The sequence below is a fragment of the Pseudophryne corroboree genome, chromosome 5, assembly GCF_028390025.1.
Source record: "Pseudophryne corroboree isolate aPseCor3 chromosome 5, aPseCor3.hap2, whole genome shotgun sequence".
In the NCBI taxonomy this organism is placed as follows: Eukaryota; Metazoa; Chordata; class Amphibia; order Anura; family Myobatrachidae; genus Pseudophryne; species Pseudophryne corroboree.
In genome coordinates, this window is record NC_086448.1 from 110,883,361 (window position 1) to 110,898,077 (window position 14,717).

Consider the following 14,717-nt stretch of genomic DNA (forward strand, 5'->3'; position numbering starts at 1 on the left):
TCATGTCGCGACATGGGCATATTTTTAATGGGTGCATAGTGTGAGGTACAGACAGGCCCCTGAGTCCAGGGAGGCCTACATCTTACACCGTGTATGCATAGTCTATACTTACCTCTCTGCTGATGCCTCAAAATTCCCTGAGAAAATGGCATCCGCACCATTGTCCTAGAGCTCTGAATGTAAGAAAACACTAAGAAGATGGCACTGAGGCCATTTTCCTGGACATATACTGTATGCATGCGCAGTAGACTCTAGCATGCTGCAAGAATGTACTGCACACGGGCCTTCTCCACTCTTTACCCGCCCCTGGGATGCAAAATGGCTGTCTTCATACACACTTTAACAAGTGTCCAATATGACAGAACTGCAGTTGTAATCAACGTAAAGAGCTATCATTTGCAAATGAAGTGGTGGGGGCGTCATGGCTGTAGACACTGTCTTAAAATAGATTTTTCTAAAAAAAAAAACAACAATAGGATCTTATTTATGTGAAGTGGACCTTGTGTGTAATTACAGGACTTAAATAAAAACTACAGAAACTTTGAATTAAAATATGATTAAAAATAATATTATATTTATGTATAACAGGAAGCATTACATTAGAATAAAACGTTTGAGAGGTTAGGCTTCCTTTTTCATTACGGTGCAATATTATACGCCCACCCTGAACATAGGAGAATATGAGTATACAGCAGACTACCATTTGCCACTGCTATATTTTAGATTGTCAGCAATTACCAGCCCTCTTGAGTTGAAGTAAGAAAGTATTTGTGGTTGCAAGAAATAAAACCCTGAAAATCCCAGTAATGATTACAGCCTGCAGCTAAGCCTATAAGGGTTTTCCGTTTACCGCCCTTTCCCCTGGTCTGGTAAGCAGAAAACTATTTATCTAAATGCTTTTTGTATACTTTTTATGTTTGTCATAGATTTTAATGCTAGTGCTTAGAAAATAAGCATGTAAGCTTTCAACTTAATTCTGCAAGTTTTAAATACAATAACTGGCAAATAATCCATGAACCTCCCAAATAAAATAATGCTGATTGCAGAACCACATGAGAGAATGTGCGGCTTTCAGTTAACAGGCTCAATGTAATTGGCTGGCAGCATGCCAGACTTCCCGGATCTCTGTACAGTCCCGTACATCCAGCCTTCGTCTATAGACTGCACGTTGACGATGTAGTCACCATCTCTGAAGGAGACCTCATCTTCATCCTGCGCGCTGTAGTCGTACATGGCTCTGTATGTTCTCTGTACAGAAAACAAAGGCTGATCATTTACAATGAACAAAATAAAGAAATAATAAATAGTGAGCACTGTGTCAAATCTAAAACAATAAGAAGACTTGTACTGCTCAGGGTCGGCATTTAATCCCAGAAAGTAAGGACAGTTGTTACTGTAACTATGCAATTTTCACAGCTACAGTATAAAGGAAATTCTGATGAATTGTAGTTATATCAGTGGACTATTCGTCACATTGTAAACTGTTATTCATCCTCTTCACCATCTCCATCTCATCCTTCACTCCATTTGCCTTTGTGACAGTTCTCTCCTGGTGCACTTACTACCTAGTACTAGCTCCATAAGCATCTCTATTGTTCCTCATTGTACATATCTTCTCTTGGGAGAACAAATTTGCTCCTTAGAATCTCCAGTGCTTCTTCTATGCTGGCAGCACCCATATCTACTTCTTTTCTCCTGATCTCTCCTCTTTTCTGTTATACAGACAGAGAGGGGAAGGGGTTGCAAATCCCACCCCTAAATTTCCCTTCAGCACACTAAAAATTACCTGTAACCATACCTGAACCTATCTGGTAATAGAAATTCAGAGAATTAGTCACACATGTTTGCAAACACATGTTAAGCTGCTGAGCCGTGAAGTGGCTCAGTAGCTTAACATGAGTTTGCAAACATGTGTGACTAATTCTCTGAATTTATATTACCAGATAGGTTCAGGTATGGTTACAGGTAATTTTTAGTGTGCTGAAGGGAAATTTAGGGGTGGGATTTGCAACCCCCCCCCCCTGTCTGTTTGTCTGTGACCCCTCCCCCTTTCCAGCAACTGATACATAATTATCTCCATGAATGACCGAGCAACTACCATTGTTTCACTTCTCTGTTATCTCATGCGATTAACTGTCTCTGCTAATTCCAAACGGGTGCCCAAATGCTACATACAGTAAGTTAATCATCCTCCCATCTCCTAGGGTAGCTACTTTGCCTCAGATGTCCGTTATTGTCAGTAACGTCACAATTTTACTGCCTTGTACTGTATTATCCTCTTATGTATTCTCTGTCTAGCCCCTGTCCAGCACTAAGGCACTTAACAAATCGCCAGGGATAATGATATACCGTAAATTAAATAAGCCCACTTCATACTCTAAATGCAAAAATGCATGAAATTAAGTTATTTATGCCAATGTCCCCATCTTGGCTAATAGCCTACCAGCACATCTTCTAGTAACATCAATGGCCAGTCCAAGACTGCTTATTTAAAGAACACATGTGAACAATCTGATAGAATAATGTATATAGTATATAAGTGAAACACTATAACCATAAAGTTGCAAACCCAATGCTGTTTAAAAAGTGATGGAATAACATATACAATGATAACGCAATCATAAAAGCAAAGATAGCGAATAGGTAGAAGTACAGTACTGTAGGATAGAGAGACTCCCAATAAGGCTTAGAGTCTAAAAGTAGGTACAAACTTAAGAGATATAGGCTCGATTTGTCATTTCTGGCCAAATCTGAACAATAAATCATATTGTTAAATATGTATGCCCGATGGCGCGTTCCCACTGGTCGCAACTGATATCTTCTGGTTGGCCGTGCAGCACGGCCAACCAGCAGATATCATGTACGGTGCCATGCTGCCAAATGCAGCATGGCATCCTGCATCGTGCCAGCGTCCCTTGCATTATGCAAGTGTGTACACTCCATCTCTCCATATCTGGGAAGTAGTGTACTGTGGGGGCATAGGCTAGTATGTGTAGTCTGTGGATGATATCTGGGAGTAGTGTACAGTGGGGGCACAGGCTAGTATGTGAAGTCTGTGGATGATATCTGGGAGTAGTGTACTGTGGAGGCACAGGCTAGTATGTGTAGTATGAGGGTGATATCTGGGAGTAGTGTACTGTGGGGGCACAGGCTAGTATCTGAAGTCTGGATGATATCTGGGAGTAGTGTACAGTGGGGGCACAGGCTAGTATGTGTAGTCTGCGGATGATATCTGGGAGTAGTGTACAGTGGGGGCACAGGCTAGTATGTGTAGTCTGTGGATGATATCTGGGAGTAGTGTATAGTAGGGGCAGAGGCTAATATCTGTAGTCTGTGGATGATATCTGGGAATAGTGTACTGTGGGGGCACAGGCTAGTATCTGAAGTCTGGATGATATCTGGGAGTAGTGTACAGTGGGGGCACAGGCTAGTATGTGTAGTCTGTGGATGATATCTGGATATAGTGTACTGTGGGGGCACAGGCTAGTATTTGAAGTCTGGATGATATCTGGGAGTAGTGTACAGTGGGGGCACAGGCTAGTATCTGTAGTCTGTGGATGATATCTGGGAATAGTGTACTGTGGGGGCACAGGCTAGTATCTGAAGTCTGGATGATATCTGTGAGTAGTGTACAGTGGAGGCACAGGCTAGTATGTGTAGTCTGTGGATGATACTGTATGTGGGGGTTGTGTGGTGGTGTATTTGCAGTCTCCTAACATGTGGCCCTAACTTTCTAAGAAATATATCCTATCCTACTGTAATACATGATTAACACCACTCCCTAAGTGCTGGTATAATGTTGCATGATCATGTCCCATCCCCACCACGGGTTTATTAACACGTGGACCCCTAACACTGGTTTCTCTACATGCCCCAGTCCAACAAGGAGGAAGGCAAAGATCTGACTGGCCACTCACATTGTCTTGTGTGTGACCAGCAGTAGGAATATTACAAGACATATAGGGGTATATTCAATAAGAGTCGGGTCCATTCCGACATGCAGTTGTCGGAATGGACCCGACAACCCCTATTCAAAGAGCGGCCAAATCCGACTGTCGGATTTGGCCGCTGCCGGTGTCTTGTCCTGCCGCTGCTGTCAGCGGCTGACAGCAGCGGCGGTGGGAGCTGTCAGCGGCGCCGAGAAGGGTGGGGGGCGGGGGAGAGCTGTCAGCGCCTGCCGTGTCTGCGGCGGTGGGGCAGCAGTGGAAGAGCAGCGGAGGAGGGGAGACGGAGAGGAGGAGACGGGGCGAGCAGTGGCTGCATCAGCGGAGGCTCACGGCAGCGTCCACCTGGCACCAGCAAGCGGGACCTCTCTTGCTGGAGCCGGGTGGACGCTGCTGCTGGGTTCCTGCTCTCCCCTGCTGCCCCCCCCCCCCCCCCCGTCTCCTGCTCTCAGATCCCTAATGTCAATCCGACTTTTTTTAAAGTCGGATTGAGATTGTCGGAAACGGGGCTAAAACCTGTCGGGTTTGGCCTCGCTTCCGACAATGCATGCTGATCGGCGGCTGAAGCCGCCGATCAGCGTGCATTCTGACAAGTCGGGTTTCCCGACTTGTCGGAATAAACGGGGCCCTAATGAATAGGTTGGAACCCCTTCCGACCTAAAGACGGCAGCTTCCGACAGTTATTGAAAATACCCCATAGAGTTATTCTCTTACAGTGTATAAGAATAACAAGTCACCATGATGTGAAGTATATATGACACATAGGGGTCTATTCATGAAACAGTGAAAAGTGTGGAGAAGTGAGCCAGTGGAGAAGTTACCCATGGCAACCAATCAGCATTGATGTAACATTTATAATTTGCATACTACAAAATTATACAGAGCAGCTGATTGGTTGCCATGGGCAACTTCTCCACTGGCTCACTTCTCCACACTTTTCACTGCTTCATGAATAGACCCCCCAGTGCTTAAAGTGGTTCTGGAGAAGTGGTGGAACTCACCCCCCACCCCAGCACCCTAGTTCTAAGGGTACTGCGCGCCCGCAAAAAAGGGGCGTGGTCTCAAAAAAGAAAGGAGTGTGCTCAGCCAATAATATCCCCAATTTAAATTACGGCACACAGTAGTACAATCTTATGTTATGACACACATTAGTGCCCCTTATACACAAAGCCCACAGTAGTAGCACCCCAAATACACATTATGACCACAGCAGTAGCAACACTTATACAATGCCCTAAGTAGTAGTGCCCCTTATGCAATGCCCACTGTAGTGGTAGTGCCCACAGTTGTAGTGACCCTTATGTAGAGCTCATAGTACATATGGCCCCAAGTGGTAATGCCCCATGTAGTATTGCCCCCAGTAGTTATGCCCCCTGTAGAGATGCCCCTAGTAGAGCTGCCCCCTGTAGAGATCCACCCTGTATAGCTGCCTCAGTACAGATGCCCCCTGTAGAGATTCCCCCAGTAGAGGTGCCCCCTGTAGTTATGCCCCCAGTACAGATGCCCCCAGGAGAGCTGCCCCCAGTACAGACACCCCCTGTAGATATGCCCCCAGTACAGACGCCCCCTGTAGTTATGCCCCCAGTACAGATACCCCCAGTAGAGCTGCCCCCTGTACAGATGCCCCCTGTAGATATGCCCCAGTACAGATGCTTCCTGTAGTTATGCCCCCAGTACAGATGCCCCCTGTAGATTTGCCTCAAGTACAGATTCCCCCTGTAGATATGCCCCCAGTACAGATGCCCCCTGTAGTTATGCCCCCAGTACAGATACCCCCAGTAGAGCTGCCCCCTGTAAAGATGCCCCCAGTACAGATACCCCCAGTAGAGCTGCCTCCTGTAAAGATGCCCCCAGTACAGACACACCCTGTAGATTTGCCCCAAGTACAGATGCCCCCTGTAGATATGCCCCCAGTACAGATGCCCCCTGTAGTTATGCCCGCAATACAGATGCCCCCTGTACAGATGCCCCATTACAGACACCCCCTGTAGATTTGCCCCAAGTACAGATGCCCCCTGTAGATATGCCCCCAGTACAGATGCCCCCTGTAGTTATGCCCCCTGTAGAGATGCCCCCAGTACAGATGCCCCCTAGTAGAGCTGCCCCCAGTATAGATGCCGCTTAGTAGAGCTGCCCCCAGTACAGATGCCCCCTAGTAGAGCTGCCCCCAGTACAGATGCCCCCTAGTAGAGCTGCTCCCAGTACAGATGCCCCCTATTAGAGCTGCCCCCAGTACAGATACCCCCTAGTAGAGCTGCCCCCAGTACAGATGCCCCCTAGTAGAGATGCCCCCAGTACAGATGCCCCCTATTAGAGCTGCCCCCAGTACAGATACCCCCTAGTAGCACCACTTCACACACACACACACACAAAAAAAAACAAATACACACAATACTCACCAGCCCCGCTCCTGCTTCTGGACCTCTGCTGATCTCCGCCTGGCGCCCGCTCCTCGGAACTATGGGAGAGATATCATGACGTCTCTCCCACAGCACTGCACACAGCCGGAAGCCGGAGCGCTGCCACTGAGGTGAAGGAGCCGGCGCCCGCTGGTAACACAACCTCAGCGGGCGCCCAGCATCCCCATGCGGCTCTGGGCTTACTTTCTTGGTTAGGTGAGCTGGAGGAGGCGGAACTGCATTCCGTCTCCAATTGGAACTGACGGAACGCAGTTCTGCCCCGTTCCAGCGCAGTTTAACCTCTGATGATACCATTCCGTATACAGCTACAGTGGTCACATATATGAAGACAGTCAGTAAGAGCGATTGATACCCATCTGGCGCCAGTACTCACCATACTTGGTGACGTAGACTGTGCATGTGGAGAGTGCATGGACCTCATAGAGGACATACTTGACTGGTGCATGTAGCCGTAGCCTTGAGACTGAGAAGGTTGATAGTTACCAGGATACACTGGGGCTGCAGACAGAAAACTGAATAGTTAAAACATTTACTGTACATACAACTAAGAAAGAAAAAATATCAGTTAGACTTTTATATAGTACTCAATAATATTTTGCATTGCATGAATTATATTCAACAAATGTACACCATTCTTATATAAACAACAGCGTATGAAAGCTAAATAAAATGTTTATGGGGTCTATTCAACTGATCCGACAAGTCGGAAAAAAAATATTTTTCAGGTCGAATCTGGATTGGACCTATTCAAGTCATTTGCCATTGTTCTGACTTGTCGGAAGTTCCGACTTGTCAGAATACACGTGGATCGGTGGATTAGCCACGGATCCACTTATATTGTCGGATTTGCGGGCGTTTCCGACAGGTTTTTGCCCTGCCGGACCAGCATTATCGAAAACAGGCTAAACCTTTTGGAAATGACTGGAAATTGAATAGTGCAGTGATGGATCCTCTCTGTCGGAGTGTATCCGACACCAACTGAATAGACCCCTATGTGTTTTACCTGACAAGTTACCTAAGCAATAAAGGATAATGCACTAGGGTGATTTAAGAAAAATACTGTCTCAAGTAAGGATACCACAAGTATGTCAAACCACTAGTGAAATATTGGCCATTTGCTCGCACGCCCGATATATCACCCAGTGTGTACCCAGTTCAAGGCACGCACAGATGGCCAATGCTGCAACATAAAAATATCATAAAATCATAATGATTGAATATTACATACTCGGAGTCCCTTGTTCCTCCTTGGACAACAAGCTGTTGACATAAGGAGCATCCCACCAGTAGTAGATGGCTGCTGGGATTTTTAAGACATTTGATACCCCTTTTGATCAATAGATATGACAGACCCCAGGCAAGCAACACTTAGTACTTTTGTTTAACTTCCTAAACTCCACACAATACTAAATTATCCCCTTTGGTAGAGGGGTTCCGGTCAGTATCCTGATGGTCGGGCTCTTGGCTGTCAAAATACCAATGCTGCAATACCGACACTGATCAAAATGCCGGTGCCGGAATCCCGAATGAGATCACAATGCCGACACGGCATCCTGACAGCCAGGATCCTGATCGAGTGACTTCTGGACCACCGGAGAGGTAAGCCGCGGAGGGGAGTTTAGGATTAGGCTGGGAGGGGAGGGGAGGGTTAGGCAGCGGGAAGTGGGGGTGAGGTTTAGGTTGTGGGGAAGGAGGGGGAGGGTTAGGCTTAGGCACCCCCGGAGAGGGTTAGGGTGTGGGGGGTTGGTTAGGTTTAGGCTGCAGTAGGGTGGGTTAGGTTTAGGCACCACCAGGGAGGGTTAGGGTGAGGCTACGGGTGGGGAGGGTTCAGATTAGGGAGTTAGGGTGTGGGCGTAGCATGCTTACCCGACTCTAAACAGCAGCATGCCGCGGTCGGTACTCTGACCACCGGCATCCCAACCGCCAACATTTCAGACCCAACCCGGTTAGAGTTATTCTTTACTATAGAGTATGGCTGTAAGAGGTATTAGTGCCTTCTCATTAAACCTCGGCTGGCTGATGACAGTAAATGATACTGTACATGTACAACCATTGTATGATGTCCTTATGCTTTCACAGACCACGGTCTTTCCGTATAGAACTCTACAACTATACAATAAAATATTAACAAATTATTCTTGAAATCCTTTTCAAAGAAACTTTGATTTAAGCATACTTACCACTACAGATTTCTTGCAAGGATTAATTTACATAGAACATGAACTATATAGCTGTCACAACCAGCGTCTGCAGCAAGAATCCTTAAACAAGGTCCATGAATACCAATAAAAAGACTTAAGCAGCGCGTTTGGTGATACAGCTGGTGGTGACTCAATGGAATATTTCGCAAACTCCCAGCTTTATTAGACTATTGTTATAAAATGATCATATAATATTGTGTAGAAGCAAAGTGTTATTATTATATTGTGTAGAAGCAAAGTGTTATTATTAGTCATTATAATAATAATAATATTGATACAGTACCCATTGGTTTTACATTCATAATAACCAATAAACACAAATGCTCATCGCCCATTATGGTGCATGGAGATGCAACTTTTAAATACACATTAATGTTATGTACCAAGTTATGCACTATAGGGGAGATTTATGAAACCTTCTACAGAGCACAGTGGATGTGTTTCCCATAGCAACCACTCAGATTCTATTTATCATTTACATTCTATAAAATTGATAGCCAGAATCTGATTAGTTGCTATTGGATACACCTCTATTTATGCTCTTTAGATAGTTTAATAAATCTCCCCCACAGTGAGCTGTAACTTTAAGTTGTTGATTTTACTGTCAGATGTAACCTTACTGTTATCAATCATACAAGGAACATTTTTAATAATATATAAATGTGTTAAAGTTGTTAATAAATTCATGGGGCTCGATTCAATTCCGTGTGCTGTTAATAGCATCGGGAGGGAACTCCCGGAGCTATTCAATTCAGTGTGAGGTTATCCCTGACTACAGGATCTCTTCTCGCACCCCACCGGGGGTGGGAGCAGAAATCCAACAAAACTAGGTTCGCAATGCTATTTTGTGCCCTAGCGCTGTGCAGACAGCATCATAGCAAGGATTTTTAGTCAGAGGAAGCCCATTCTCGAGATTAAAACACCCTGTTTAGTCCATGAGTACCGGCATTCTCCAACTTAATTGAATAGCCCCGGGACCTCCTTCCTGGTGCTATTCAATTCGTAATGAATTGAATCAACCCCATAGTTTGTACATTTAATTTTAGTTGCATGTGAGCTTTGCACAGCACCAAGGTGGTGATAGTAGTAGTAATAATAATAATCATCATAATATTTAAGGCAGCCGTCCCCCATACTAGTATTTCTAACAAAAAAAATAAAATAATAAAAGGCCACTAAACCGCAGATACAAATTGATCTGATATATAAAACTCTCATATTAAAAAGTATTAGCAAATAAACCTAACCTTGTTATCTACCTTACTTACTTGGTATATTTGATCATACTTCTTAAACTCTAAAGGGGCGAATCAATAGTTTTTTTGGACGCCAAAAGTGGCGCCCCGTTCCGCTCCAATCGGGCGCCAATTACTTCTGCCATGACCCAAATCACTGAGTTTAGACGTGCATAGCAAACTACAATACTGCCCGCAACATGAAAAGTTCCGACACTTTTGGCACATTTCTGCTCACCACCCCGGGAGGCTGCGAGCAGAAATGTCTGCGCCCACTGCGTCTGCGCCCACTGCATCTGCGCCCGAACAGCAGAACAATTAAACTGCTGCCAGTGGTGCCCAAATAATGATTAAATTGTCCCCTAAAAGCCTTATGTACTGTAGTGATATTCTATTGCAGCTGTACTCAACTGGTGGCCTGTGGTCCTGACCCTGCTCTGCCGCTGCTCCCTGGAGGCCAGCTTGTGAGGGTGAGAGAGTTTGACAGTAGAACCCTGATTATACGGAGTAAACAGGAGAAGAGGTTGCACAGATAATGAGAATCATGGTTAATAGGAAAGTATATGCACAGTACATACTGCATTGTGCTTAGTTATTCATGTGGGCTTGGTTTACACTGTGGAGTCTAACTGGAAAGTCAAATACATAGAGTGGTGTGCCAGGAATTACCATGCCTAGCCTAGCTCCAACCACTGCATGGTATTTATACATTACCAGGGAGGATTAGGAAAATAAACAATTTTAGCTGCACCTTGGTTAATATGATAATCAGGGTTCTACAATAGTTATTAAGTACAGGCAGCGCTATAATTACAGTTCTGTCGGGACTAAACTGAATGCCTGCATTATTTCTGCACTCAGGTAGTCATGCGTTCGCTCGGTGGAGGCTTTTTTATACCATGAGCCCCCCACCATGTAAGGTTCTAGTAAATGGGCAAAGAGCCATGATATGCTGTATTTCACACCAACAAATCACATGTCCGCTTTCAAAAGTCTAACTACAGAAAACAACTGAAATCTGACATCTGATTTGCTGCACATCATTGATCTTTAATACCCATTTAGAAATAAGTTCCATAAACTGTTTTCCTGTTACCTCACTCCAGCGGGCACTAGAGGGAAGATTGCAGGGAAGTTTGGAGACCGTACTAACCACAGCGCTAATAAAGAGGGGACGGCTGCGTTAAACAAGACAGTCACTGCACATGTTACCTCCTTCATCAGATGCCCTTGTTCCCTCACTGCAGTAGGAGAAACTAGGGTTCATCTCAGAGACTTCTGACCTGTCATCCCCCTGCCTCACTCCAGCAGCCCCAGCAGAGTGACAAGAGTGTCTGTAGCCAAGGCTGGCTCTCTCTATAAATGAAGGGATGGCATTGTGATGGACAGCAAAGAAAATAAACGAAGCAGAGAAACATGCAGATGGCATGAAACACAGAAAAGTACTAAATGTAGGTAAATAAGGCTCCATCCCATATACTGTATAAGATATTAGGCATTGGGCAACATTTCTCTCTAACCCCTACTCTCATTCCTCTCTAACCCCTACTCTCCGTCTGCTCTTGCACAGCACACAGTTGTAAACTAAATGTGAAGGCACAGGGCTATGATTTATACATTGCAATGAAATCTGAGGTGATTTCTAAAATCCTTAGAGTTTGCAGTAGGGAGTGCTGATTCTAAGTCAGACGGATCTCTGCACATGGATGCAAACGGTGAGTTTTAGCATACAGCGCATGTACAGATGGGAATTTACAGACTTTTGCGTATATCTCTCCTATTCTGACTCAGACGTAACTCGGCTGGTCTATCTGTGAAATTGGGGCAACTGGGCAGCAACAATTTCAGTGAATGGAACCTCCCTGTCGTGAGAGTGTCGTGGGCATGGGGTGTGGTATAGAAGATCTCCAGTGTCTAGATAGACACACATTAGGTCGACCCCATATGGTGAACATGTATAAAATGTTGACATGACAATGGTTGACACAAAAAAAGGTTGACTTTTTTCTGGGTGTCAGTTTGTAGGTTTAACCACATCTAAGCATGTACCTTTGCGGGCTTGCTCTGCTCACCACGCTTCGGGTAGGTCACTATTCCCATTCGTAGTCCACGTACTGTAAATCAAGCAAACTTTGGAGAATCACGAAATCATCCCCATAAAACTTGTGTCGACAATCTGTATGTCGATCATTGTCATGTCAACCTTTTGTACATGTCGACCATAAGCACTGCCTACCTTTTACCTGTCATACTTTTGATCATGTTGACCTTGTGTATCTGTCAACCTAATGCATATCGACCCTATGGGGTTGACCTCTTGACTGTTGACCTAGACACTTGATTATGAGTTGTAGACACGGGGAAGGGAAGCCTGCGTCTGACAGATAGGACCTGGCAAGGGGCTGGTGCAAGTGGCTTTACTAATGGTGACAGTTGTGGTTATTGGCGTAAAATCAAGAGGCTACAGATAGAGAATGTGGGAACCTGTAGTTACACAGCCACTACACTGCATACACTATGGGTTAAGCTTAGAACTGATGTACACAAAATCCGTTTATTTCCCTTGTAATGTAACAGCTTCCTTCAGGTCACTTCGCATTGGCACAGAATTGGAAGAATAAGACAAGCAGTTGTACCAGATAACATGCGAAGGCTCCGAGACTGAATATTGTCTTCCAGTGGGTCTATGTCGAAGATGGAGCCAGGGTCAGTACGCCAAACTTTAAGGTCTTTGGTGAGAAAAGAAAGCATGAGATGAGAAAAGCAAATAGAAGAGAGGAAAATAAGATGTAGGCACAACAGGGAGCACAATGCTGGTAGGAGGGATGGGATTCCTCTGATGGTACTGGTGAGATAATCACTCATACAGTCAAACAAGTTCAACGCTGGGTACTCAGGGACTGCAGCTGACAAACAGTAATACAAGAAACAGCCAGGATTCTAATCATATTGCATTCCTGTTTATTAAACCATAGACTTATCACATTGCATTCATGTGTATTATACCACAGACTTACAGAACCACATTGCATTCATGTGTATTATACCACAGACTTACAGTACCACATTGCATTTATGTGTATTATACCACAGACTTACAGTACCACATTGCATTCATGTGTATTATACCACAGACTTACAGTATCACATTGCATTCATGTGTATTATACCACAGACTTACAGTACCACATTGCATTTATGTGTATTATACCACAGACTTACAGTACCACATTGCATTCATGTGTATTATACCACAGACTTACAGTATCACATTGCATTCATGTGTATTATACCACAGACTTACAGTACCACATTGCATTTATGTGTATTATACCACAGACTTACAGTACCACATTGCATTCATGTGTATTATACCACAGACTTACAGTACCACATTGCATTCGTGTGTATTATACCACAGACTTACAGTACCACATTGCATTTATGTGTATTATACCACAGACTTACAGTACCACATTGCATTTATGTGTATTATACCACAGACTTACAGTACCACATTGCATTCATGTGTATTATACCACAGACTTACAGTATCACATTGCATTCATGTGTATTATACCACAGACTTACAGTACCACATTACATTCATGTGTATTATACCACAGACTTACAGTACCACATTGCATTTATGTGTATTATACCACAGACTTACAGTACCACATTGCATTCATGTGTATTATACCACAGACTTACAGTACCACATTGCATTCATGTGTATTATACCACAGACTTACAGTACCACATTGCATTCATGTGTATTATACCACAGACTTACAGTACCACATTGCATTTATGTGTATTATACCACAGACTTACAGTACCACATTGCATTCATGTGTATTATACCACAGACTTACAGTACCACATTGCATTCATGTGTATTATACCACAGACTTACAGTACCACATTGCATTCATGTGTATTATACCACAGACTTACAGTATCACATTGCATTTATGTGTATTATACCACAGACTTACAGTACCACATTGCATTCATGTGTATTATACCACAGACTTACAGTATCACATTGCATTTATGTGTATTATACCACAGACTTACAGTATCACATTGCATTCATGTGTATTATACCACAGACTTACAGTACCACATTGCATTTATGTGTATTATACCACAGACTTACAGTACCACATTGCATTTATGTGTATTATACCACAGACTTACAGTACCACATTGCATTCATGTGTATTATACCACAGACTTACAGTACCACATTGCATTTATGTGTATTATACCACAGACTTACAGTACCACATTGCATTCATGTGTATTATACCACAGACTTACAGTATCACATTGCATTCATGTGTATTATACCACAGACTTACAGTACCACATTGCATTCATGTGTATTATACCACAGACTTACAGTACCACATTGCATTCATGTGTATTATACCACAGACTTACAGTACCACATTGCATTCATGTGTATTATACCACAGACTTACAGTATCACATTGCATTCATGTGTATTATACCACAGACTTACAGTACCACATTGCATTCATGTGTATTATACCACAGACTTACAGTACCACATTGCATTCATGTGTATTATACCACAGACTTACAGTACCACATTGCATTCATGTGTATTATACCACAGACTTACAGTACCACATTGCATTCATGTGTATTATACCACAGACTTACAGTACCACATTGCATTTATGTGTATTATACCACAGACTTACAGTATCACATTGCATTTATGTGTATTATACCACAGACTTACAGTACCACATTGCATTTATGTGTATTATACCACAGACTTACAGTACCACATTGCATTTATGTGTATTATACCACAGACTTACAGTACCACATTGCATTCATGTGTATTATACCACAGACTTACAGTACCACATTGCA

The 14,717-nt window shown here is 43.8% G+C and overlaps 1 protein-coding gene across 7 annotated transcripts in view; it reads right to left on the reverse strand.

Annotated features, from left to right (window-relative positions):
• Positions 1-546: 546 nt before the first annotated feature.
• NEBL (nebulette) overlaps positions 547-14,717 on the reverse strand; it is a 463,458-nt gene continuing 449,287 nt past the window's right edge. For 3 of the 7 annotated variants that reach the window (XM_063921563.1, XM_063921560.1, XM_063921566.1), the window contains 4 exons: positions 12,437-12,529; positions 11,013-11,156; positions 6,738-6,862; positions 547-1,248 (listed from right to left, as the gene is read on the reverse strand). In XM_063921563.1, coding sequence (XP_063777633.1) covers positions 1,072-1,248; positions 6,738-6,862; positions 11,013-11,156; positions 12,437-12,529 — 539 coding nt within the window. In that variant the 3' untranslated portion in view covers positions 547-1,071. The remainder of the gene's footprint in view (positions 1,249-6,737; positions 6,863-11,012; positions 11,157-12,436; positions 12,530-14,717) is intronic. The other 4 variants (XM_063921564.1, XM_063921562.1, XM_063921561.1 and 1 more) reach the window with 3 other exon arrangements.